The 27,003-nt window shown below is 54.8% G+C and overlaps 1 protein-coding gene across 3 annotated transcripts in view; it reads right to left on the bottom strand.

Annotated features, from left to right (window-relative positions):
• The window catches only part of RPS6KA1 (ribosomal protein S6 kinase A1), a 42,015-nt gene extending 16,047 nt beyond the window's left edge, over positions 1–25,968 (bottom strand). The window contains exons 1-10 of one of the 3 annotated variants that reach the window (XM_004025240.5): positions 25,746–25,968; positions 18,780–18,824; positions 8,768–8,884; positions 8,481–8,562; positions 4,233–4,313; positions 3,987–4,066; positions 2,019–2,125; positions 1,265–1,302; positions 778–920; positions 295–365 (exon numbers count right to left, since the gene is read on the bottom strand). In XM_004025240.5, the coding sequence (XP_004025289.1) occupies positions 295–365; positions 778–920; positions 1,265–1,302; positions 2,019–2,125; positions 3,987–4,066; positions 4,233–4,313; positions 8,481–8,562; positions 8,768–8,884; positions 18,780–18,824; positions 25,746–25,808 (827 nt within the window). In that variant the 5' untranslated portion in view covers positions 25,809–25,968. Of the gene's footprint in view, positions 1–294; positions 366–777; positions 921–1,264; positions 1,303–2,018; positions 2,126–3,986; positions 4,067–4,232; positions 4,314–8,480; positions 8,563–8,767; positions 8,885–9,715; positions 10,186–12,530; positions 13,033–18,779; positions 18,825–25,745 lie in introns of those variants that run through there. The other 2 variants (XM_019013352.3, XM_004025239.4) reach the window with 2 other exon arrangements.
• Between the last annotated feature and the right edge of the window lie 1,035 nt (positions 25,969–27,003).

Consider the following 27,003-nt stretch of genomic DNA (forward strand, 5'->3'; position numbering starts at 1 on the left):
ATCAAGGCTGAGCCCTGCCCCAGAGGCCCCATCTCCCCCGGCCCCTGTCCAGATCTAGTTCCCAGCTCAGTCTAGACAAGCCATCCACTAATTCACTTCCCAAAGGCTTCAGGGATCCTACCCACAGGCCCCCAGGGATGAAAGAGGGGCTCTGGAAGGTATAATGTTTAACCCAGAGGAGAGTCTCATTGGAGAGGGAATCTGAGGCAGGGACAGGGTAATAATATTCTGACCCCCAAACTGGGGCTGGGGCTGGGAGGAGTCCATTGTTATCAGGGCAGGGCTGGGGCTTACTTCAGAATCAATGTCATGGTCTCCTTCCGGTCCTTCCCCTGGAAGGGCAGGGAGCCCGTCAGCATCTCAAACTGCAGAGGACAAGGGTCTATTCAGGCTCTGATCCCTGTCTCCGACACACCTCCCGCCTCCTCCCAGTCAGACCCCTCTGCCCCAGTCCCAGGATTCTTGCTGATACATCCAAGTCAGCCTGGAGCAAGAATTATGTCTGTCCCTCTTGCCTCTGCCAACCAGACCACCAGGAGCAGCGGTGGGGGCGCGAGGCTGGGGAGAAGGCCAGCACTGGGTTAGGTGCGTCCCAGGTGGGGTCAAGCCTGGGATCCTTCCAAGGAAGAAAACTGCAGGTGCATATAGGGTGAGGCCAGCTTGGCTGTGAGAGGAGACGGGGAGAGCCCTAGAAATGATCAACCCCCTCACTGTACAGATGGGGAGACTGAGGCCAGAGGCTTGGGCTGGATCCTTTACCCCTGTCTGGGCACTCACCATCAACACCCCATAGGACCACCAGTCCGCACTATGGGAGTGGCCCTGGCGGTTGACGACCTCAGGGGCCATGTACTCCACTGTCCCGCAGAAAGAATAGGCCTTCTTCTCGTGGTCAATGGCCTCTTTGCTCAGGCCAAAGTCTACAGCAAGGAGGGCAGGAGGACACACCTTAGGACCCCTGCCTTCCTTGCTGCCACCCTTTGCACACCCAACCCCCGTGCCCAGAGGCCAGAAGGCATCACCCCCATGACACTCAGGAGGAAGCTAAGGCCCAGAGAGGTCAGGTGACTTGCTCAACGTTACACAATGAGGGGCTGGGATTCCAACTGAGGGTGTTCCAAGTCTGAGGCCTGAGTTTTTGACCACTTCCAAGTAACTGGCACAGCTTCTCGGGAAGAATGAGCCCCCAGCACTCAGCCGAGACCTATCATGACCTTGTCCTGCCCTCCCCTGGGGCCCGAGGGGGCAGGCGCCCTCCACTCACCAGTGAGCTTGATGTGGCCCTCCTCATCCAGAAGGATGCTGTAATACAGAAATAGTGGTCAGGGCCCCTCAGCTGTGGCCGTGTGGGTGATGGTGTTACCACAGGGCTGTGGGAGTTGGGTTCAGCCCAGAGGAGGTGCTCCACCCAATTCTCTCTGATGACTGGGCGGGTGTTGCAGGGTGGTAGCAGTGCCACGCAGGGGTGTTGCCTATCTTTTTTGCTAATCCTTGAAGCAACTGTGTGAGGCAAGTACTATTAGGGCCCCGTTTTGCTAATGGGAAAACTAAGGCTCAGGGCAGTTAAGTAGCTCTACAGTCATTGAGCTAGTAGGTCTAGCTAGTAGGTGGAGACAGGATTTGAATACAGGGCTGCCTAACACTAAAGCCAGATCTTATTCCAACTCACCACCTGCCCCTGGCTCCTTAGTTATCATTTGAGGGTAGTTAGATATTAGGGAAAATTCTATAGGGCTTTATCAAGGAAAGACCTCTAAAGGTGGCATCTCACATGTCACACTAGATTAGCAAAAAAAGATGGGCAACATTACCTGCATGGAAAGTACCTGACCCTTGGTAATGGTAGCATTAGTGACTGGGCAGCTGGCACTACCACCCACCCCACTCACCCATTCCTCAGATTGCCCAAGAGAGGGAGACGTTTCTGGAGAAAGCCATGCCCACCCACCTCAGGATGGCCCTGTCCTAGAAGAGGCCTCCCCTGGGGAGGCTGGGGTGGGGCTGGAGGCTTCACTCACTTCTCAGGCTTGAGGTCTCTGTAAATGATACCCAGGCTGTGCAGGTGATCCAGGCCCAGAGCCAGCTCGGCCAGGTAAAACTTCACATCCTCCTCCGTGAACATCACCTGCAAAAGACAGGAGGGGCCTTCAGCAGGGACCTCCTCTTCCTTAAGAGCTGGGGCACTGGGCAGTCAGCAGCTTCCTGGTCCTGAAGGGCCACCCTGGGAGGACCCTTGGAAACCCCAGGCCATATAGCCTTCTCATCATACAAAGGATTTGAAGTATGAAATGACTAATACGCAAGCCACTCATTGTGGCACCGTTCAGAAACAGAAGGGGTGGGAAACAGGCCTAGGGTCCAAGAGTAGAAGGCTGGAATCAGCTGTCTCCCCTGCATAATGGAGTGCTTTGCAGCCATGAACTGGAACAAGGAGTTTCTCCGTGTTCTGACATGGAGTGAGCTCCAAGATATACTATCTTGAAAAAAGCAAGGTACAGAACAGTGTATACAGAATAGTACTTTTTACATAAGGAAATGGGGGTAGGAATGAACATATATCGGATTTGTTTGCAAAAGAAACATGGGAAAGTTAAACAAGAAACCAATAAAAATGTTTACCTATAGGTGGGGATAGAGGGGGCTGGGGTGGGAGGAAGACTTCTTCATGAATATTTTTCTTTTGAATCATGTATATTACCTATTCAAACATTAAAATCACAATTTAAGCCGGGCACGGTGGCTCACACCTATAATCCCAGCCAGCAGTTTGGGAGGCTGAGGCAGGTGGATCACCCGAGGTCAGGAGTTCGAGACCAGCCTGGCCAACATGGAGAAACCCTGTCTCTACTAAAAATACAAAAATTAAGCAGGCATGGTGGCATGCACCTGTCATCCCAGGTAGTCGGGAAAATATCAATTTAAGCCGGGCACGGTGGTTCACGCCTATAATCCCTGCCAGCACTTTGGGATGCTGAGGCAGGCGGATCACCTGAGGTCAGGAATTCGAGACCAGCCTGGCCAACATGGAGAAACCCTGTCTCTACCAAAAATACAAAAATTAACCAGGCGTGGTGGCGTGCACCTGTCATCCCAGCTACTCAGGAGGCTGAGGCAGGAGAATTGCTTGAACCCGGGAGGCAGAGGTTGCAGTGAGCTGAGACCCCACCAGTGCACTCCAGCCTGGGTGACAAGAGCAAAACTCCATCTGAAAAAAAAAAAAAAAATTACAATTAAAAAAAAAAAAGCTAGATTCTCTTTAAAGTTTGAATTGTACGAACGGTCCCATTTTCTAGATCAAATCCTTTTTTTTTTTTTTTTTTTTTGAGACAGAGTCTCGCTCTGTTGCCAAGCTGGAGTGCAGTGGCGCGATCTCGGCTCACTGCAACCTCTGCCTCCTGGGTTCAAGCGATTCTTGTGCCTCCGCTTCCTGAGTAGCTGGGATTACAGGCACACTCCACCATACCCAGCTAATTTTTGTATTTTTAGTAGAGACAGGGTTTCACCATGTTGGGCAGGATGGTCTTGATCTCCTGACCTCCTGATCTGCCCACCTCGGCCTCCCAAAGTGCTGGGATTACAGGCGTGAGCCACTGCGCCCAGCCTCAAATCCTTTTATATTGGTTCAAAATCCTTTTGGATGACATGTGCAAGATGACTGCTAAAGTCTCTGGCTCTCTGGGTGACTTTGGGCTTCTCCCCTATCTTCACACCTCTGCCCAGAGCAGCCCTGGAAGAAGGCAGGTGCAGAGGTGAGAGGAACCCTTAGCTCCCTGGAGTTTCCTTGGGAGAAACTCACAGAGACCTTGCCAGCGTATGGCCTCCATTCCAGGGTGCGTGGTATTTCCTGGGCCAGGGGCTGCTAGGCAGGCCTGGGTGGTTCCAGGTTCAAGCCATACCAAACACATTCTGTACAGGGCCCTGGGATGGGAGGACTTGTCGTCCCCCAGCTCCATCCCGGGGCCCTCTGGCAGTAGATGTCAGTTCACCTCTTTTGAGAGCCGGGTGAAGAGGTCCCCACCACGCAGGAAGTCCAGAATGAGATAGAGCTTGCCCTCGGTCTGGAAGGCTGGGAAGAGGGAGAAAGGCAATGGTAGAGTCAGCACGGCCTTATGATCTGCTTCTCCGGCCCTGGCTCCCTTGGCCTGCCAGGCAGGCGGTGGGACAGTGTACAGACCACAGGCAAGGGCGAAGGATGGGTGGGGTAGGAGCTCAGGCAGGGCCAGAAGCTTTACCATAGTGCAGCTTCACCACGAATGGGTGATTTACATCAGCCAGGATGTCTCTCTCCATCTTGGTCCGGACGCGGTCACGTACTGGCCAGACGAGAAAGGAAGTCACCAGTAGCCTAGACACTCAACACAGCCACTCCCAAGCCCCTGCTAAGGGATCTCTTTTCCACTTGTTCCTCCAGGCCTGAGCTCCCAAGGCCCCCTCACCCAGGGCTTTGGGGACACTCAATCCTCAGGTTTCTTCCTTGCCAGTCTGTTTCTGGCTCCTTGGCTGGCTCCTTGTGCCCACCCCTCACAGCAGTGCCCACAGCTGGGGCCTTGGCACCCTGCCCATCTCTCTGGTCCCTTTTCCCACCAGACCCCATCAAGACCTGTTAATCAGCCAGTCTGAGCAACCTGCTCCCCCAGGGTTCTCTGCTTTGTCAGATCCTCAGACTTTGCCTGTGCACCTCCCCCTGGCATGCGTTCACCAGCTCTGCTTTCCATCTGGCATAAAAATTCCCAAATTCTAGTCTAGGGGCTGGTAAGAACGGCTACCTGGTGAGCTGGATCCCTGGGCCTAAAATCCCAATCTATGGGTCTGGGTGGGCACCCTTCATATATATATATATATATATATATATATTTTTTTTTTTAAAGAATACAAATTATTGGGCAGTTCTGATTCTCAGCAGGTTCTTTGACTCAGCTTAGGCCTCACCTTCTCCAGGAAGCACTCCTTAATTTGCCAAGCTGGGTTAGGGCCTTCTGGATTCCTACAGTGCTTGTGCTTCTCCTTTGGAGCACTTTTCTCTTTTTCAGGTTGCCTTCTAAATTTATTGAAGCCCACCAAGTATGATGTTTTACTGATTTCACTAGTCTCATTAGAACAGGCTTTTGGGCCGGGCACAGTGGCTCATGCCTGTAATCCCAGCACTTTGGGAGGCTGAGGCAGGAGGATCACTTGAGGTCAGGAGTTCGAGACTAGCCTGGCCAACATGGTTAAACCCTGTCTCTATTAAAAATACAAAAATTGGGACCAGGCGTGGTGGCTCACACCTCTAATCCCAGCACTTTGGGAGGCCAAGGCAGGCAGATCATGAGGTCAGGAGATCGAGACCATCCTGGCCAACATGGTGAAACCCCGTCTCTAGTAAAAAATACAAAAAATTAGCCAGCCCGGTGGCACGTGCCTGTAGTCCCAGCTACTCAGGAGGCTGAGGCAGGGGAATCGCTTGAACCCAGGAGGCGGAGGTTGCAGTTAGCCGAGATCACACCACTGCACTCCAGCCTGGTGACAGAGTGAGACTCTGTCTCCAAAAAAAAAAAAAAAAAAATTGGCCAGGCGTGGTGGCTCATGCCTGTAATACTAGCACTTTGGGAGGCTGAGGAGGGCAGATCACCTGAAGTCAGGAGTTTGAGACCAGCCTGACCAACATGGAGAAACCCTGTCTCTACTAAAAATACAAAATTAGCTAGGCATGGTGGCGTGGGCCTGTAATCCCAGCTACTCGTGAGGCCAAGGCAGGAGAATCACTTGAACCCGGGAGGCAGAGGTTGTGGTGAGCCGAGATTGCACCGTTGCACTCCAGTCTGGGCAACGAAAGTGAAACTCCATCTCAAAAAAGAAAAAAATACATATACAAAAATTAGCCAGGCGTGGTGGCATGTGTCTGTAATCCCAGCTACTCAGGAGGCTGAGGCAGGAGAATTGCCTGAACCTGCGGAGCGGAGGTTGCAGTGAGCCGAGATCACACCACTGCACTCCAGTCTGAGCAATAGAGTGAGACTCCATCTCGGGGAAGAAAAAAAAAAAAAAAAAAAAAGAACAGGCTTTTGGACTTGGCTGCCTAGGTTCATTTTGGGCACTGTGTTTCAACTAAGTTTATCACAATATTGATTACCCCTTGACTGAGACCTCTCATGTGGCCTTTGACTTTTTTTTTTAATGGGACAGGGTCTCACTCTGTCACCCAAGCTGGAGTGCAGTGGTGTGATCTCGGCTCACTGCAACCTTTGCCTCCCAGGTTCAAGCGATTCTAGTGCCTCAGCCTCCCGAGTAGCTGGGATTACAGACACACCAAACCTGGCTCATTTTTTTTGTATTTTTAGTACAGACAGGGTTTCACCATGTTGGCCAGGCTGGTCTTGAGCTCCTGACCTCAAATGATCCACCCACCTTGGCCTCCCAAAGTGCTGGGATTACAGGCGTGAGCCACCTCACCCAGCCTTGACTTTTATTAAAAGGAGAGGTGGAAGGCTAGCGAGTGCTTACTAAGACCAGACAAAATGTCTGAGCAATACACACAATGCAAAACTAAAGGCTTTTTTGGTCCATGTACTGGATTGGCAGTTTCCTCTCCAGCCTCATAGTCCCAAAGCCTTCACTAGTCCATCCATCTAGTATGAATTCTATTCATTCGTCACTGCCATTCCAGAATTGATGCGCACAGCTGCTTATCTTAGGAGATCTGGCCAATGTACTCCTCCTGCACGTCTTTCCGGAGTCTTGTTCAGGACACAATCCTTGGCCCTTGCTACAAGTAGAAGCTGCAGATGCCTTCCAACACACCTTCCATGTCAGCACACAGGGCTGCAGGAGCTGGTCCCCTTCTTCTATTTTAATTTTTGTGTTTTCCTCATTAGACATGACAAGGACCACACCGGAGTTAACTATTTTGGTCACCTTACATTTTCTTTTTTCTTTATTTTTTTTTTTTTCTGAGATGGAGTTTCACTCTCATCGCCCAGGCTGGAGTATGGTGGCGTGATCTCGGCTCACTGCAATCTCCACCTCCTGGGTTCAAGCAATTCTTGTGCCTCAACCTCCTGAGTAGCTGGGACTATAGGTGTGCATACCAGCATACCCAGCTAATTTTTGTATTTTAGTAGAGATGGGGTTTTCCCATGTTGGCCAGGCTGGTCTTGAACTCTTGACCTCAAGTGATCCACTCGCCTCAGCTTTCCAAAGTGCTAGGATTACAGGTATGAGCCACGGCACCCAGCTTACCTTACATTTTCAAACCACCTCTACACTTTAGTTCAGGCAAACAGTTTCTCCTTCCCAGGGTCCCCTTCCTTGAACATTTTTGGTCTAGAGAAATCCACTCATCCTCCAAGGCTTCCCGCTCCTTAGGTGTCCCCTTGGCCTCTGGGCCCACCCTCTACAAGACTACACCACCACTCCCAGCTCCCCAGCACGTTGGATATCCAGGCACACCAGTCACAGCACCGGCTGCACCACACTGTCGGGTATGCTTAGCCTCTCCTGCCCAGCCTGTGAGCTCTTCACAGCAGGGACCCAGGCTTTTCATCTTTCTCCTCCCTCTGAAGCTGCCACCATACCTCCTGGGGGATGACTCCCACACCCACCAGGCTGGCCTTAGGATACCAAAGCCACCCATAACATCCTTAAGGCTGACGCCTCCTACTGCCCCCACTACCTCCCCAGCTAGGATTTGGCTCTGACTGGGCTCAGAGGTGCACGCCACCACACCCAGCTCATTTCTTTGTATTTTTAGTAGAGACAGGGTTTCAACATGTTGGTCAGGTCTTGAACTCCTGACCTCAAATGACCCGCTCACCTCGGCCTCCCAAAGTGCTGGGATTACAGGTGTGAGCCACCGCGCCCGGCCTTGACTTTTATTTAAAGAGAGACTTGGTCGAGGAAGGGCACTTGGCTATGACTCTGCCGGGTCAGTGGTCACACTGGCTCCCAGGCCAAGTGGTCAGTATCCAACCCAAAGCCCGCTACCAACCATCTTCACACCCTTTGTAAGTCCCCAGAACTCTAACCTTGGCTCGGGGCTCCCTTCTGAACCTCTCTGCCATCCAGCTCTGTGGCCCTGCCTGGACTCACCCTCTCTTGCCTGGCCCAGCTGCCTCCCTGGGCTCCCTGCCTCTTCACTCACGCCCTTCTCTCAGGCCCCTGAGTTAGGGGCCACAAAGGTCTCCCTCAGACTCTTCTAGCATCAACAGTCAGAATGCCTCTGCTTGACCAGCTTGGTAGTTGAGGGCCCCGCCCCCTGACAAACACATTGCATTTACCCTATTACCACCTTCCAGACCTTCACAGCCAGTCACTAGCACTTGGCTTAGGGGTAGGAGGATTGGCTGGCGAGGGATAGCTGAGAAATAGGCCTGTTTCTCCACCTTTGAACTAGGTGCTCCTGAAGACAGAGCTGTCTCCCTTGCCAGACCCAAGGCCCTTGAAGTCTGGGCTGCCTCCCTCAGCCAAGCCTGGGTTCTGCACAGGGAGGTGTCCCCACTCACCTTTCAGCGTTGCCTTCTTCAGCACCTTCATAGCATATAGGTGCCCACTGTCAGGCCGGGTGACTTTCCGCACCAGGAAGACCTGAGAAGGCAGAGCGGGAAGCAGGGCAGAAGATGGGAGAGGTCTGAGTCCAGGCTGACCTCTATCTTCTCTGAGCCCCAAGCTGACCTTTTTGCTCTCCCTGGGTACCAAGGTGACCTCTGATCCTTTGGGCCCCTAGGTGACCCTTGACCCCCACCTCTAACATGACGAGTGTTGCCTTCACAGCTATGGGCTCATGACTCACTTTGCCAAAGGATCCCTGGCCCAGAACCTTGAGGAGCTCGAAATGGGATGGATCAGCCTTCTCAGAGCCAGCCTTGACGTGGTGCGTGATGGAGATCTCCTTGAGGACGCCCTCATCCTGATGGAGGGACAGAGCTGGTGGGCATGGTGGGCCCCATCCAGGCAGCAGGAGGCTCCCCTGCCCAAGTCCATTCCCACCAGACCACAGCAGATGGAACCTAAAGGCCCGACAGATGACTTCCCTGAAGGGCTAGCCTCCAGGGTCATCGATTTCAAAAGAGCCTCAAAGTCTGGGGAGGTCAAACCAGAACAGGCACCGCTCCTATTGCTCACGATGCTCTGGCCTGGTTAGGCCCAAAGGGATGCCCAGGCATGGCCAGGCTGAGTCAACCCCAGGCTCTGGCTGAGACCCAGAGACCTGCCCCAGGTCCGCCCGTGGGGCTTCCCTCCCCCTGCTGTTTTAGTGTTGCCACAATAGGAAGTAGGCTTGTTCTCATATGGGGAGGTAGAGCTGGGCCTTCGTTCCTGGTCAGGATGGGATGAGGGGATCCCTCTGGTCAGCAGGACAGGGCTGACGTGCACAAAGACCCAAGAGTCACCCAAACTCCCCCATCAACTAGGTAAGTGTTGGCCTGGGGCAGGTCAGAGTTAAGGCCAGAGACTGCATGGCTCAACTTCCCAAACTTCCCTCATACAAACCTACTGGAAGCCCCTTGCCAGGTCCTAGCCTTTCCAGGACTCTACCCTCCCTCCAATCTGCTGCCATTGCCTTGAAGCCCTGAAGTGCCTCCTCACTTCCCCAGGAAGCAAGTCTGGGCAGGGTCCAGTCACCCTGCAGGGCCAGGCCTGGGCCAGGACAGCCCAAAGCCAGCTTATGTTAAGCTGGCTTCCCAGGCACCTGCTGCGAGGGACACAGCCAGGCCAGGACCAGACATTCGGGCACACTCACCGAGTCCCGCTGGGGGCCAGAGCCAGGGCCAGGGACAGGCAGAGAGGTCTGGCTGATCCTGGGCCGCTGCTTCCTGGGCAGCCAGGGGAGCAGGGCCCAGAGCCGCAGACGGGGCGGCTTGGGATCCTGCTCCATCCGCCCAGCAGGGCCACGGCACCATGGCAGGAGCAGGCAGAGTCCGGGGCTGCCGCAGTGGTGGCCGGGACCAAGGCGGATGTGCAGGGTAAGGGCGGGGGCTGGGCCTGGCCCAGGGCAGCCAATCACTCAGGGCCTGTGGTTTCCCAGCACCAGGCCTACACCCTCACCACGTTCCCTTCCTCTCTCTCCCCCTCTCCTCAGAGCCTTAAGGCTGCCCTCTGGCCGTTCCCCCATCCTCCCGGCGGGCCTACAAAGGGAAAGCCCCCTGCCAATGCAGCTGCTGAGCAGACAGGTACCCAACAGCAGAGAGGTACCCAATAGCAAACAGGTACCCAACAGACAAAGACAGGTGCCTGATATGTGGAGGCAGACGAAGAGAGACACCCAACAGGCAGAAGCAGGCACCCAACAGGTGGAAACAGATAAGAATGGCATCCATCATGCCTGTAATCCCAGCACTTTGAGAGGCTGAGGCGGGTGGATCACGAGGTCAGGAGATCGAGACGATCCTGGTTAACATGATGAAACCCTGTCTCTACTAAAAATACAAAAAAAAAAAAAAAAATTAGCCAGGCGTGGTGTCCAGTGCCTGTAGTCCCAGCTATTCGGGAGCTGAGGCAGGAGAATGGCGTGAACCTGGAAGGCAGAGCTTGCAGTGAGCCGAGATAGCGCCACTGCACTCCAGCCTGGGTGGCAGAGCAAGACTCCATCTCAAAAAAAAAAAAAAAGAAAGAATGGCATCCAACAGGCAGGGGCAGGAGAGAACACATACCCAACAGGCAGGGATGGAGGATAAGGACACACACTCAACAGGCAGAGGCAGGAGGAATTCATATCCAATAGAAAACAGATGGAGACATGTACCCGACAAGGGGAAGCAGGAGGGGACTCATATCTAACAGACAGAGGTGGACAGAGACTCATCCCCAATGTGTGTAGGCAGATAGGGACACAAGCCCAACAGCCAGAGACAGATGGGGACATATACCCAATAGGTAAAGACAGATGGGGACATGTACCCAACAGGCAAAGGCAGGAGGAACACATCTCCAATAGGCAGAGACAGAAGAGAATACCAACCCAACAGGCAATGACAGAAGGGGACATAAACCCAACAGGCAGGCCGGGCGTGGTGGCTCACGCCTGTAATCCCAGCACTTTGGGAGGCCAAGGCAGGTGGATCACGAGGTTAGGAGATCGAGACCATCCTGGCTAACACGGTGAAACCCCGTCTCTACTAAAAATACAAAAAATTAGCTGGGCGTGGTGGTGGGCACCTGTAATCCCAGATACTTGGGAAGCTGAGGCAGGAGAATGGCTTGATTCTGGGAGGTGGAGGCTGCAGTGAGCCAAGATCGCACCACCGCACTCCAGCCTGGGCGACAAAGTGAGACTCCGTTTCAAAAAAAAAAAAAACCAACAGGCAATGACAGAAGGGGACATGTATCCAAAAGGCAGAGACAGATGGTGACACGAACCCAACAGGCAAAGACAGAAGGGGACAGGTATCCAACAGGCAGAGACAGATGAAGACATAAACCCAACAGGCAGAGACAGAAGGGGACATGAACAACAGGCACCTAACATGTGACATGTACCCAAAAGGTGAAGTCAGGCACTTATCAAGTGGAGACAGAGATTGGGACCCAACCACAGACATAGGTAGGCAGCAAAGAGAGACAGCGGGAGGGTCAGCGAGCCCCAAGCAGACTGACAATACCTAGGGCAGATAGGTCTGACACCTGGCAGACACACAGGCAGGCAGCAGGGCAGGGATCCCCAGGAAGGAGTTAAGGGCAGAGCTGTGGGTTCTTGCTGCTGTACCTGGGGTGGGGAAAGAGATGAGGGGAGACAATCTGCAAACTCCCACCACTCAGGAGAGGACTCTCGTATTTCTTGCAGACCCACCTCTGAGATCTCCCATTTCCCTAGGATTTTCCTCCTATGCCAAGACCTGAGGGGGACTCAGACAGTAGCTGAGAGGACTATCTCCTGAGTGCAATCTGATGTCTTTGACTCTGATCATATCCTAAAAACTGTTATCCTCATTCCAGGAATAGGAAACTGAGGCCCAGAAGACAGTGACTCACCAAGGCTCAAAGCAAACAGTGGCAGAGGTAGCTTGGACCCAGGCGCCTCCCTGCTTACTGCCTGGCCTGGGGTCAGCAGGCATCAAATGCCAGGAAAGTGTGGGCAGGTCAATCAGCCAGAGCCACGTCCTGCCCACCCACATCTGCCTAAAACCCCTTCTCCTTCAGTACTAGGGTCCGTCTGTGACCTCCCACTGTAGGTCCTGGCCCTCGGAGACACAATCTTATCTTCAGGGGAAGATACCTAACCCTTCCTGACAGATGGAGGAGTGGGTGGAACAGCCCCACAAAAACACCACAAAGCTGCAGTCAAATCAGACCCCTGAGTATAACCTCCTGGCGGGACAGGCAGAAAGCCTGGCTCAAAGAGGGACTAAGAGGGGGCCAAGCCCACACAGCAATACCTGCACACCCCACCCTGAGATCTGAACCTCCACCTCATCTGTCTGCCTCTGACTGAGAGCACTCCCTGGGGACAGAGGCAGGAAACCACCCAGAAATCCCAAGGGACAGAGCCACCCCCAAACCCATTCCTTGCCCAGTCATGGTGACAGACACCACTGGAGGCAGGCGACTCTTCTGCTCACCTTTCTGGGACAGGGAACCAAGTCTCTCTCAACCCTGGGGAAATCTGCTGGGGTCTGCATGGTGGGGCTCAAGCCGGTGGCCAGAGGGCCCCGTTACTCTTCTTACTTCTGCTTTTTTTAGCCTTCCTGGCCCAGAAGGCAGGGTCTCTGGCCCCCCTCCTTCTCACTTCCCCCTCTGCAGGGAGGAGGGGCAGATGATGGGTCAGGCTCCTCTATAGAGGAGGGGACACTGCAGACCCCAAGCCCATGACCCCAGGGAAGGCCCAGGGGCACACCTCTCCCTGTGTCCTCTGACTCTAAGGAGGAGAGACAAGAGCAGAGACAAAAGTCACAAGGCGATAACGCAGTGTCACAGTGGGCATATCAGCAGCCGCAAACATCCACGTGAGGGGAGGACCTGAGAGAATGTGGGGCAAAAGTCGGCGAAGGCCACTGTCTGACTGTCCAGCCCAGAGTTTAGATACTGTGTCCCTCCATAGCATCCTTCCCATGGCTATGCCCACCCACAATGGCAGCCCAGAAAGCAGGCACCAGTGGCCACCCCCCCGGGTCCTGCCCTGCTCAGCTGCCCCGAAGAAGGCTGCCAGTCCCAAGCCCCAGGATGGGTAAGGCGGGCAGAAAGCCTGACCAAGGACCTCACAGAGGTCTGAGAGGAGGAGCAGGCAGCTATGGGGCAGGGGTTGACCAGGCCCAGCCCCTTTCTACGCGGCCTCACTTCATCACTCATACCAGTACAGCACAGGAACTGACATGCACACACACACACTCAGGCTGATGATCGGAAACCCTGTCCGCAGACAACCCCTATGCAGAAACACACGCCCCCACGCACACACGGACTTCCCCTTCCCTGTCCTTGCAGAGTCTCTGCGGGTGGATGGCTGCCGGGAGATTGTGAAAGATGCCTCCCTCAGCCAAGCCTCTCATTGCTCTCCAGCTTCCTCAGACAGGGGTTTGGAGGCTGGGGCAGCTCTCGGAAGCCCCAAAGCTCACCCTCCCTACCAACCCCTGGTCCCTCAGATGCAAAGAAGGTAGAAAGGTAGCTACTTTGTGGGAGGAGACTCTCCAGACACAGGCTGAGATAAACCAAAGGGCCTAGTCCACACGAGCCTCTGTGGCCAGCAGGGTACCAGAAGGGGCAACAGGAAGGAAACAGTCTCAGAACTGCCTTTGCTGAAGGCTGTGTGGGCCCTGAGGCCTCTGGTGGCGGGCGGGGGGAGGACAGCCACCAGCCCACATCCCTTGGTCCCTGCCCCATCCCCCGCATAGGGACTTCCTCTTTATTTACTCCCTCCTACAGGGCAGCTGGAAGAGAAGCCCAGAGCCCCCAGGCCTGATCCGTGGTCTCTAGGGTTCCCACCCTGCCAGCTGTAGCCAAGCCCACCTGCCAATCCTGGCCCTAACGGACACCAAAAGCCCCTTCCCCAGCTGGCAGCATTTGCAGGGCCCTCCCAGGAGCTACCCCCTCCCTCAGGTGGGACAGATGTCCTCAGACACATCTCCCAGCATGCCTCCAGGCAGGTGAGGAGGGGTCCACAGCTCCCTGGCAGCCTTGAGGGGGAGCTGGCCTCCAACACTAGGTCAGGACTGGCATGGAGAGATGATGGTAAGTGTGCCTCCTACTGATTGAGCAGTTACTGCATGCACACAGCCTTTTTTTTCTTTGAGAGGGAGTCTCACTCTGCTGCCCAGGCTGGAGTGCAGTGGTGAGATCTCAGCTCACTGCAACCTCCGTCTCCTGGGCTCAAGTGATTCTCGTACCTCAGCCTCCCGAGTAGCTGGGACTACAGGCACACTCCACAATGCCTGGCTAATTTTTTGTATTTTAGTAGGGACAGGGTTTCATCATGTTGCCCAGGGTGGTCTCAAACTCCTGAGCTCAGGCGATCTGCCCGCCTCGGCCTCCCAAAGTGCTGGGATTACAGGCGTGAGGCACTGTGTCCGGCTTTTTTTTTTTTTTTTTTTTTTTGAGACAGAGTCTCACTCTGTTGCCCAGGCTGGAGTGCAGTGGCATAATCATGGTTCACTGCAGCCTCTTGGGCTCAAGCGATCCTCCCACCTCAGCCTATGGAGTAAGCTGGGAGGACAAGTGCGTACCACCACATCTGGCTAATTTTTAAAAAATTTTTTGTAGAGGGCCGGGTGCGGTGGCTCATGCCTGTAATCCCAGCACTTTGGGAGACCGAGGCGGGCGGATCACCTGAGGTCAGGAGTTCGAGACCAGCCTGACCAACATGGAGAAACCCCGTCTCTACTAAAAATACGAAATTAGCCGGGCATAGTGGCATATGCCTGCAATCCCAGCTACTACGGAGGCTGAGGCAGGAGAATCGCTTGAACCTAGGAGGCGGAGGTTGCGGTGAGCCAAGATCGTGCCATTGCACTCCAGCCTGGGCAACAAAAGTGAAACTCCATCTCAAAAAAAAATTTTCTTTTTTGTAGAGGATGGGTCTCCCTGTGTTGCCCAGGCTTGTGTTGAACTCCTGGCTGGGCATAGTGGCGTGCGCCTGTAGTCCCAGCTACTCTGGTAGCTGAGGTAGGAGGATCACTTGAGCCTAGGAGGTCAAGGCTACAGTGAGCTGTGGTTGTACCACTGCACTCCAGCCTGGGCAACAGAGGGAGGCCCTGCCTCAAAACAAAAACAAAACCAAAAAACCACAACTATCCTGAGACAGCCATAATCAAGGTGTTGTGGGTGCCCAGAGGTGGTGACTATTTGCCAGTGCATGAAGTCAAGAAAGACCTTCCAGAGAGGGGCAGCCCAGCTGGGTCCTGAGGATGAACAAATGTTGGCCAGGCAGAAAGGAGGAAAAAAGGACACTCCAGGTAGAGAAAGACCTGTGTGACCAAGGGGCTTAAGGCCAGGAGGGTAGAGTGGGAAGTCAGGAAGAGCTGGCCACTCACTAGCTGGGTGCTCCCGGGGAAATCTGTTTCCCTGTCTGAACCTCGGTTTCCTCCTCTGGAAAATGAAGGTTAGAACAATATGCTCCACTCTCAGATTGTTTCTAGAAGCAAAATGGGCCACAGAGACAAGGGGATGTTGGAAACAGAACTTCTCCCAGGTTTACTTAGTCTTACTGCTGCGGGGTCTCCCCTGGGCAGGCTGAAGGGACAGAGCCCAGCCACAGGGCCCCAGGTACTAGGAGGGTGGCTGGCCTTCTCTGACCAGGCCAAGGGAAGTTCCTCCCAACACCTGAGGCTGCCCAAGGCTCCCTGAAGTCCACAGTCACATCCTGCCTAAGCTCTGGCCAGGGGAGCATGAGGGATCCGGGAGGGATCAGGGTTTCATAAACAGGAAGAGAGGAGGGGAGGGGAGACGCTCAGCTCTCAAAATAGACCTGCAGGCGCTTCAAAGGGGTCCAGCTCCGGAGATAGCTGGGGGAGGGGGCCTGGGATGCCCAGTCCACTCCCAGGAAGGGAGGGAGGGCAAATGGAGTCCCAGTGTGCCTGAGGGTACCACATGCACCTAGGTGCTGAGGGGATCCAGAGAGCTCTCACCCTGGATGGCTATCCACACTATTGCTGCTAAAAGCCAAATCCCAAATCCCGCTTTCTGCCTGAAATGAATAAAATAAACAAGCATTAAACAGCAACATTGTGCCACAAGCCCTGTTAGATACTTTAATTTATATGTACCACATTCTCTTTTCCAGGTAGCCCTGAGAAATAGGCTTTATTCTCCTTTCATTTTTCAGGAAAGAACCCGAGCCTCAGCAAGGCAAATGACTTGCCCAAGGTTACAAGGCAAATAAAAAATAGGCGCAGGATTCTGAACTCAGAATCCCTGACTCTCTTCCCTGCCTCTTTGCCACCTGGAAGGCCCAATTCTTTCTCCAGCTGCCCAAATCCTGCCTTTTGAGTCCCAGCCAAATGCCATTTCCGCAGGGAACATGGCCTGTGCCCTAGAGCCCACCCCAACTCTTCTTCCTCAGCCATGCACGGCAATGACCATGTCTCTGGTCCACACTCAGCCCTGAACTCAGATGCCATCAGCTGGGTTCCCGGGGACATGCTCATCTCGTCATGCTACGGAGAGAAATGTGGGCACCTGGAAGGTGGTGGTATACGTCTCTGCCCAACATGGGCCTAGCACAGAGCAGAGGTTCTATGTGCTCACAGCTGTGCTCTTGCCCCATCATAGCGCCTACCACACGGCTTTCCTGTCTCCACCCTCTGCCCAAAGATTGGAAGCTTCTGGAGGGTGGGGGATATTGACTTCATTTTAGGCCCTCCTGTGTACAACAGGGTGCACCGAATGTCTGATTAGGATAAAGTGGCCCATTGCCAGCTCATTCACTGCACAAAGTGATGAGGTCCGGACCACAGGTTGAGCGCCCCCTGGTGTATTAAGCCCAGAAGTGGGCATTAGGGACACTGGTGGCTGGGACAATAGATGGATGAGCAGGTGCCCAGGACTGGTCCCACTTGGAATCACAGAAAGCCAGTGCTCCTCCTCTTCAGCACTCAGGGTTCTCTGGACTATGAGGAATGACCTTGAAGCCAAACAAGACTTGTCTTCATTGCCCACTAGCTATGTGATGTTGAACCTCAATTTTCTCATCTGTAAAATGGGGACAGTAACAATCTACCTCCAAGGATGTAGTTAGAACTAAATGCAAAGCACCTGGTATGATGCTAGGCATAGGTTAAGCTCTTTCTCTTCCTTAAGTGGCATTCGAGACTCCATGTCCCATCCATCTCCAGCCCTGTCTCTCTTCCTACCCCAGGATCTTCTGCTCTAGAGCAAGAGTCATAGGCTTGGGAGCAAAAGGTTACCTGCCTCAGCAAGCTCCTGCCAGCTCCCAGTAAGCTCCTCCAGTTCTTGAGGTGAGAAGCTGTACTCAGCACAGGTCCCTAAACGCTGCAAGCTCCTCTGCAACCCCCAGAACCTCAGCCCTGAGATCTGAACACTGTGTTTCTTCACTGGGAACCTACAGTTCTTCATTTTGTTACTAGGCAACAAGAGGTAGCTACTTTGTGGGAGGAGATTCTGCAGACATGGGCTGAGCTAAACCAAGGGGCCCAGTCCACACTATTTACTGGCCTCTGCTGGTCCAAGGTTGCCACAGCAACCCACAGAGAAGCGGTGCAAGAATACTTCCCTCACCTGCCCTATCCTACCCAGCTCAGTCACCTCATCTTAGGAAGCTGAGTCAAGGTAAACATCAGGACTAATCCTGCATCCATCTCAAAGGTCAAGCTTATGGCAGGTCTGGTGTTCAAGCCAACCTAGGTCTGGAAGGTGGGGCCACTGGCAGGAAGCTGAGCTGAGCAATATACTAGGACATTTTCGGTGCTGGCACCGAAGCTGCCATGTGCCAGGCAGTTACTACCTCATCGTCCTTCACATTGCTCCTGTGAGATAGACACTGTTTCCCCAACTTACAGCTCAGGAAACTGAGACTCAGAAGGGAGAAGAGCTTCTGGTTAAATGGTGGGGATGGAGCCAGGACTGGAACCCGGATTTGCTCTAACACCATGCTCTGTCCCTGCCTAAGCAGCTTCCAAAGACCCTCCATAGCCAGCATCTCCTGTGACCTCACAGCCACCCTGTGAAGGGGATGTGGTCTTTTCCAATATAGAGATGAGAAAGCGAAGGCCCAGAGTGTACAAGGAACCTCCCCAAGGTCACACCACTGTCACCTAGTCCTGGTGCTTTTGGCAAAACACAAAACCAGCAACAGGGGCTAGGGGGCTACAGGAAGGGGCCCAGGGGAAGCAGAGATAGCAGGGGTGAGGGAATGACCCTCACACTGGGAAGTGGAAGCCCTAAGAAATGCCATGAGTGCCACATGCCAGGCAATAGGCCTGGTTAGCCTTGAGCGGCCACCAGCACCCCCTTTCCAGCTCACGTGCCCAGATGCTCACTTCCAGGCTCTTGGCAAGCGCAGCTCTACCAAAAGGAGCAGGACAGCTGGCCTGAGCCCCTCCCATCACTCCTTAGAGCCAGCCCAAATTCCATGAGTAAATAAACCACAGGGGCATCCTGGCCTGGGTGACAGGTAACCAGAGCCCTGGCCTGGATTCTGCTCCTGACCCTTTCTGGGCCACAGTCGCCTCACCTACAAAATAGGAAGGTTGGAACAAGTGATTTCTATGCCCAGGGTTGCCACAAGGATTCGGTGGGCCCTGAGAAGGACGGCTGAGCTGGGCAAAGGGGCTAGAGGCTGGAGCCCTCAACCTCCTCCAAAGCCATGCAAACAGGACCCCCCACAGCCCCTCACCCAGGGTGCTGGCCCTGGTCCTCACCTTGGACGGCTGAAGTCCAGCTTCTTCCCCTGAGGTCTGTCCATTCTGGAAAAGAGAAAGGAGATTGGGGGAGCACTGTCAGAACTTACACGCTTGGGAGAAAGACTCTGTGGGGCACCCCCACCCTTAGCTGCTCCCAATAGCCATGGAGGCCATGGTGGTAGGGCAGGAGTCCTGGGTGGGTCCCTCCACCTCCACTTTCACGGTGTGGGCACAGGGACCAAGTATTCTGGCAATGGCGCCTCATGACTCAGGCAGAATATTCCCAGGGACCAGCATTCTGACCCTCATGCTGTCTGCCTGGCAAACACTTCATCTCTGAAGACTTAGTTCAAATGTCACCTCCTCCCAGGGAGAAGGGAAGGGTCATGTGTGGCTTCCAGCTCTACCAGATACAAACCTTGTACAAACTAGTCAACTGTGAGAGGACTCAGTTTCCCCATCTGTAACATGGGGTAGGGTAGTTACACTGACTTCCCAGAGTTGCTGCAAGGGTGGAAGGAGACAAAGTCTGGGAAACTGTGCAACCCAGAGATGGTGGCTATCCTTGCCCTGCCCCACTCTGGGACCCCTCCCCTGACCTTGCCAGGCAGAATGACTGCTGCCTCCACTTCAGCCTTCATTGTAGCACTTGTCACACTGCAGGGACTATTTACACACAGGCCTGCCCTTCCTAATAAATGGGGAGTCCCACGAGGGCAGAGATGAGGGCTTGGTGCTAACAGCTGCTCTCTTCCAAGCCTCTGCCACATGGCAGGCACTGGGCTCAGTGCCTCGCACCTGTGGCACCATTTTTTTTTTTTTTTTTTTTTTTTAGACAGAGTTTTGCTCTGTTGCTGAGGCTGGAGTGCAGTAGTGCAATCTCAGCTCACTGCAACCTCCGCCTCCCAGGTTCAAGCGATTCTCCTGCCTCAGCCTCCCAAGTAGCTGGGATTACAGGCATACGCCACCATGCCCGGCTAATTTTTGTATTTTTTTTAGTAGACACGGGGTTTCACCACGTTGGCCAGGCTGGTCTCAAACTCCTGACCTCAGGTGATCCGCCCGCCTCAGCCTCCCAAAGTGCTGGGATTACAGGTGTGAGCCACTGCATCTGGCCCCTGTGGCACCATTTAATCCTCATGACAGCCCTGGGAGGTAGGCCCTGGCCCCATGTGGCAGAGAAGGAAACTGAGGCTCTGAGGGGACCTAGTGATGATGCCTATGGTCACACAACTGGTGAGTGGGGATTCAAAATCTGGTCCCAAATCCAGGAGGTGCTCAAAAAAGGTCAGCTGAAAAACAGCCCAGAGCCCAGAGCCCCCCTCTGGTCAGTCTTGCCTTTTCCAGCCCGCAGACTTCACTCTCAGGTGGTTATTAAATATGCTGGGGTCTGTCAAATCCAGCCCATCTGTTTCCTGCGTGATGTGAGGCAAGTAAACTACCCTATCTGGGCGTTTGGAAGCTGAAAGAAATTGCCCCACCCCTCCTAGAACAGGGAGAGTGTGGTGAGGCAGACAGGAGGTTCCCAACAGCTAGGAAGGCCTGCTCTAGAACAGGTCTGGATCTGGACTTTGGAGCCAGGAGCTGGGTCCATGGGGCAGCTGTAGCCCTGCTTGGCTACAGCTGGGTAGGCACAGCTGTGCTCTACCCATTACATAATCTCCTTGCCCCTGGAACAGCTCCCCATTGCCACTCCCAGGGCATCCTGCCCCCTGAGCCCCTTTAATGCCCCTAATCTCTCCCCAGGGGCCACATGTTCTACAGGCCCCTCCATGCACACATCCATACACACACTGTCATCTCTCAGCAGCCTGGAGAGAAGGGATGGGTTGGTCAGGGCCCAGGGGCCGGGCTGTGGTAGGGATGCTTTTGTAGACTGAGCTCCACTTCACGCAGCATTCTAGACTCTTGACATAATTCCTGCAGATGATCAGAACAGCCTACCCACCAGCTCCCTGCCCCACAGCCTTCCCCACTCCAAACCCTCATCATTCCTAAAATCAAGTGCAACTGCTGCACTCAACTCACTCAGTCAACATTTGCTGAGAACCTTCTATGTACCAGGCCCCAAACCCCTCTGTGACCTCCACTGCCTGTAGAATCAAGTCCCAGCTCCTTAGCATAGAAATCAAGGCCATCATCTTCAACTGCCCAGCACAATAACTAGGAATGTAGGTTTTGCAACCTGACCTTGTGGGTTCAAATTCTGGCTTCTACCACCTGCGTGACCCCTAGAAGGTTAGTTCATTTACTGGGGCTTCAGTTTCCTCATCTGTGAAATGCGGATAAAAGTAACATACCTCAATGGTGGCGGCAAGAAGCAAATGAAATAATGCCTATAAATATATATACCTGACATGTAACTGGCCTATAAACAATAGCCATTCTTATCATTGGGCCCTATTTTTGAGCTAAACTGAACAACCAGAGACCCTGAAAACAGTCTATTTTATATCCCCAGCATTTGTATGGTGGCTCCCTCTACCAAGAAAGCCTTTCCTGCCTTGTCACTTTGGCAAACTCCTGATCTTTTATCAGGACTGAATTCAAATGTCACCCCTGTCCACACAGCCTCATGTTCTTTCCTCCCTCCTCTCTACCCCCATAGCACTAAGCATGCTGCAGGTTAACTCGGGAAGGGGCCATGGCTTGTCCATCATCAACTCCTTGGCACCCAGCCAGAGTCCAGCATGTGGTTTATCCAGTGAAAGTTCAACCCAGCAAAGACAGCAAGGAGGCCAGAGCAGGTTCTATTACTCCTATTTTTCAGATGAGGCTCAGAGAGTTAAGGGACTCACCGAGGTCCCTCAGCAGGCAGGTGGCATACATGTGACCATAACCCAAAGTCACGTGGCTGCAAGCCTACTGAGGGTGGGGAGGAAGGGGTAGGTGTACCTAGAGGTGTGGGTTTCTTGAGCAGTGGCCTGGATGACTTAGGGACCCCCGCCTCCAAGGCAGTCTGGCTGCCTCTACTCCCTGGATCTCTGGCTTGGGTGTCATTCTTATGGAACGCCAAACCTGTAAGAGTAAGGGAACAGGCAGCCCTGGAGAACAGACTGGTAGGGGGGTCAGGGGGGTTGTGGGGTGCTGGCTTCCCACTCAGAGCCTGGGTCCTGGGTCCTGGGTCATCTGCCCCTCTGGCCTGACTGCTGCATAGGAATCCTTGAAAGAACACAGCTGTGCAGCCACAAAGATACAGCCACTAATCCTAGCTCTGCCAGCCACTTATTCTGCCCTTGGGTCTGTCATATCACTTTTTATTTTTATTTTTATTTATTTTTTGAGACAGTTTCACTCTTTTGCCCAGGCTGGAGTGCAGCGGCGCAATCTCGGCTCACTGCAACCTCTGTCCCCCCGGGTTCAAGCAATTCTTCTGCCTCAGCCTCCCAAGTAGCTGGGAATATAGGCTGCACCACCACGCCTGGCTAATTTTTGTATTTTTAGTAGAGGCGGGGTTTCGCCATGTTGGCCCAGCTGGTCTCAAACTCCTGACCTCAGGTGATCCACCCGCCTCAGGCTCCCAAAGTGCTAGGATTACAGGCATGAGCCACCACGCGTGGCCTCATATCACTTTTTAAAGTCTCAGTTTCGGCCAGGCGCAGTGGCTCATGCCTGTAATCCCAGCACTTTGGGAGGCTGAGGCGGGCGGATCACGAGGTCAAGAGATCGAGACCATCCTGGTCAACATGGTGAAAACCTGACTCTACTAAAAATACAAAAATTAGCTGGGCATGGTGACACGGGCCTGTAGTCCCAGCTACTCGGGAGGCTGAAGCAGGAGAATCACTTGAACCCAGGAGGTGGAGGTTGCAGTGAGCCGAGATCACACCACTGCACTCCAGCCTGGTGACAGAGCAAGACTATGTCTCAAAAAATAATAATAGTAATAAAGTCTCAGTTTCCTCATCTGTATCACGAGGGGAGGTGTGTCTTGCTGACATCTGCACTTTGTTGTTTGAAATAGTACTTATCACCTAAGTGCTAAATAAATGACTGAATGGGGACAATGGTGCTGACCTTGCAGAGTACTGAATGAAGGACTTTGTCTTAGGAGTCCTTTGGCCTCTTAGAGGTTGAAGACCCACACTCCTCCCTCTTCCTCAGAGAGCACTGCTCATGAGGACAGATGCCCAGGGCCCCAGACCACTGCCCCCAGTTCTGAGATGTCAGAAATGGGTTCCAACCGGCATCATTCCTTCCCACCCAAGCAACTCTGTCTTAGAAAGAGGGGCCCAGGGCAGCGTCTGGAGAAGCTGGGCAGCAGATGGAGAAGGACAGCACGTGCCCCACAGGCAGGAAGCAGCCCCAGGAGCTGGGTTCTGAGCCCAGCATTGGCAGCCCTGCTCACTGCTGGAGGCTGGGGGCCAGGTGCCAGGGCTGGCTGGCACTGCCAGCCCTCGGCAAAGACTGGACAAGGGCCCTGCAGGATAAGGAGAGTCCGCCAACATCCGGAGCCTCTCTTGGAGCACCTTCCACCTGGGCTAGTGTGGCTCCAGCCCTTCCCCATCCCTGAGCCTCTCTCCCACTTGGTGGAAGAGAGAGATCTTGGTTCCAATCCTGGCTCTGATATTAACACATAAGCCTGAGTTTTCAGTTGTCCCATCTGAAAACAGGGGTAATAATCCCTATCTTGAGAAGCTGTTGTGAGAATTAAAATGGGGTGACATTCGTAAGGCAGAATGGGTGGCACATAGTAAAGCTCTGTACGTGGCAGAACTGGGCCTGGGGACAAGGCTACTGCTTTCAACAGGGCTAAGCGAGGCCCAGGCAGAATCCTCACCCACGCTTCCCATAGATTACTCCACCTGGGCTGCACCCTGGGCCAGGCCCTGCCTCCCAGCGGCCCATTTTCAGCAGCATTATGGGAGGGCAGGGCAGTCCAGATCCTAGGTCCCTGTGAAAAGTCCCCCACCAGCCCCTCACCTGCCTCCTTCCTGGCTAGGAGCTGCCAGCAGCGGTGGTGCCTGTACGTGCAGGTCAGGCGGCTGTATCGCTTACATGCCACCTGGGCTAAGAACAGCGAGGCCCTGTTCTCCAGTGAGAACAGCCCAACCTGCACCGTGGCTGCCCTGTGGCTCCTGTTACCCAAACAATAACACCCAGTCGCCTGGCACCTCCAGGAGTGGGGGAGGGGGGACCAGACAACAGTACCCAGCGCTCTGCACCCTCTCAGGCCCAGGAAGTGGAGGCTAGAACCTAGCACTTGCCACTGGAGAAGCAGAGGCCCAGACAGGCTGAGGACTGACTGAGGATCACACAGCGTTTCTGGAGTGAAGCTCCTGAGGAAATCGCGTCCCCCTGCCCCACCAATCCCAGGAAGTCCGCTGGTCTTCGCCTCTCACAGACCTGAGATGTTACAGAACTCAAAACTGAGATGAGTTTCCCAGTTAAACCTGGCTCCCTGGTGAAGCTGGCCCCTGCCTCAGGATTCCCTAAAGAGAAGCAGGAAGTGGTGCCCCAGGATCGAGCTCCTGGGTGTCCACCCTCCCTATCAGCATAAAGTCTCTCCCCAGCCTCTCCCAGCCCTACCTTCCCCTTTGGAGGCCTGGTCCCAGGGGCGTGCCTGGGCAAAGGAATCCACCTCTGAGCACCACCCCCAGGACCTTGTGCCCCAGTCCTAGTACGGGGGTGGCAGTACAGGGGCTGCAGAGGGCAGTGTTCCTCACCTCAGAGGGTGAGTCAGCGAGAGAACCTCTGAGCAGCCTAGCAGTGCCTGTAAAATCCCCATGGCAGGAATCCCAGAGCAATTTACTCCAAATTGCTCCTTCAGGTTGGTTACCTAATCCTGCCGCGCCCACCCTCCAATAGCCAGTGTCGGCCATCCCTTTAAAGGCGCAGCACACCCTGGGGGCTGGGGACCCTGGGTGCTCACCCTGATCTAAGCCTGTGGTCCTGAGAGGCAGGACACTTGGTGGCTGCCCTAGGTAAGAGAGGGCAGAGGAGGGGACTGAGACAGGGGCTCCAGGCCCAAGCTGGGAGAAAGTCATCTCAGCTCCTGGGCTCAAATGAGGTCTCCATTCCCTCCCTGCATACCCCCAACAACCACCTGGGAAGGAGAATATCACCTGCTTCCTTCCCAGCAAGAGGTTAAGGAGGAAGTTTTCCACCAGCTCATTCAGGGGCTTGACCTTGACCCTGGGGTCAAAAGGCACAGGAAGAGGTGGCCTTCTGCACGCTTAGGGACTGGAACCACAGAGCCCTCAAGGGAGGTCAGGGGCTGCTTCTGAGAGAGAAGGAGCTGGGTTGTCTGGGGAGTCTGGGCTGGCAGAAGCCAAACTCCCCAAGGGCCCAGCCCTTCCTACCGGAAGGGGCATAAGAAGGGAGGCAGGCACCAGGGTCCCCCCACGCCCTGCCAGGAATCATCTTCACAAGGTCTAAGGGCTCTTCCCCACTCTCGTCTCCACAGCCTGGGGTAGGGGACACAGGTGTCCTCTGGCCCTAGCCTCAGGGCAAAGAAAACCAGGAGTTCCAGCCCCAGACGGGTGGTGCCATCCCACACTCCGCATCCGCCAGGGGTCAAGAGGAGCAATCTTTCTAGGCTCAGCAGCGGTGAAGCCAGAAGCAGGGAGCTCTTGGCGGAGGGCCCTGGGAGAAGTGGGGGTCCCATAACCCCTGTCTCTGGTAGAATCCCAGACATCTGGCACTGAAGATCTCCCCGTCTGCATTAATGGAGGAAGCTCCGACAGCTCTGGACAGATGCCGGGACAGGTCCTAGGTGTGGGGTGAAGGCGACCAGATCTCAGCGCCCCATAGGATCCCCTCTCCTGGCTATGGCGGGGAGGTAGTCGGCGCTTGGCGGAACTGTCCCTCGCACACGCACACCCGGGCATAGGGGGGTGGAGCCGGACAGTGGGCAAGAGATCGGAGGGCACTCGCGCCCTCGCGGGCGCCCGCCGGACTGCAGCGGCGTTTCGGGCCGCCCCGCCCCTGTGAGGATCCGGGCTCGCCGGCCGCGGGCGCCCGTCCCCCGCCCCGCTCACTCACCTCCGGGTCCAGCGGCACTAGCTCCATGAGCGGCCAGGGCTCCTTGAGCTGGGCGAGCGGCATCGCGCCGCCGCCGGGTCACCCGCGCTCCTCCGGCGGCCCCGGCTGCGCCGCCTCCCGGGTCCTGGGGTCCCTGGCTCTGCGACCCGAACCGCCGCGCCCCCGCGAGCCCCTCGCGCTCCGGCTGGGCCGTCCGCCGCCGCCGCCGCGGCACTAGCACTTCGGCTCCCTCCGTCACCCGGCGCCGCCGCGCCCATTGGCTACCTGCGCGGGGGCGGAGCCGGAGAAGCCCCGCCCCAGCCCCCGCGGCGCGGCATTCCCAGCGCGGACCCCCGCCCCCGCCGCGCCCCGAGGGCCGGCCCCGCCCCTGCCGCGAGCCCCCGGCCCGCGCTCGGCTCCGCCCGAGAGGCCCTGCTGGCTCCTTCCCTTCCAGTGGTGTACCCCTGGACACACCACACCAGGGCCACCGTTTTCCCCCGCTCAGCTCTTTTGGAATCCCAGCCCAGATGTTCCTTCTCCTTCCAAAGGGAGAGAAGCACCCTATCCCCGCCCCCAGCACACACATTCACACTGGGTTCCTGGGCCTGATCTAGGCTGAGGCTTGGAAGGAGCCTGAGACCCACTCCCCTTAGGCCCTCAACTCACCAAGCCCTAGAGATCCCCTATCCTCTAATTTCTACCCCGCACTGAAGCTAACACTGTGATCTCCGGGCGATCTCAGTGCCCCAGGCCAAGATGGGCATCAGCAGTTGTTACCACCATCAGGACCCATAGTGCCACCACAGAGTGATTGATTGATCGATTGATTTTACATAATGTATATAAATATTACATATATAAATAAATATGTATAAATAAATATATATATGCACATATATGTATGTATGTATGTATATAGTGAGAGAGAGAGAGACGCGAAGTTTCGCTTTGTTACCTAGGCTAGTCTCTGACTCCCCGGCTCAAGTGATCCTCCCGCCTTGGCCTCCCAAAGTGCTGGGTTTACAGGCATGAGCCACCGCGCCCGGCCAAGAGTGATTTCTTAATATGCGTTTTTGCAATCTGTGCTCTGCCCTGTCACTTGAAGGGGGTCCTTTCAGGCCAGGTCTCCCTGGAGTCACCTGCAGCCCCAGCTCTGGACTGGTTTGGGTTTGCGACTCTCTGAGGAGGGACCAGGCTCCCAGGATGAACCGAGGCTTGGTGGGACTTGGAGTGAAAGGCCAGGGAGACTGGTTCCCGCAGAGAGATTCAGCCTCCACCT

This window comes from Gorilla gorilla, chromosome 1 (genome assembly GCF_029281585.2).
Source record: "Gorilla gorilla gorilla isolate KB3781 chromosome 1, NHGRI_mGorGor1-v2.1_pri, whole genome shotgun sequence".
NCBI classification, from domain to species: domain Eukaryota; kingdom Metazoa; phylum Chordata; class Mammalia; order Primates; family Hominidae; genus Gorilla; species Gorilla gorilla.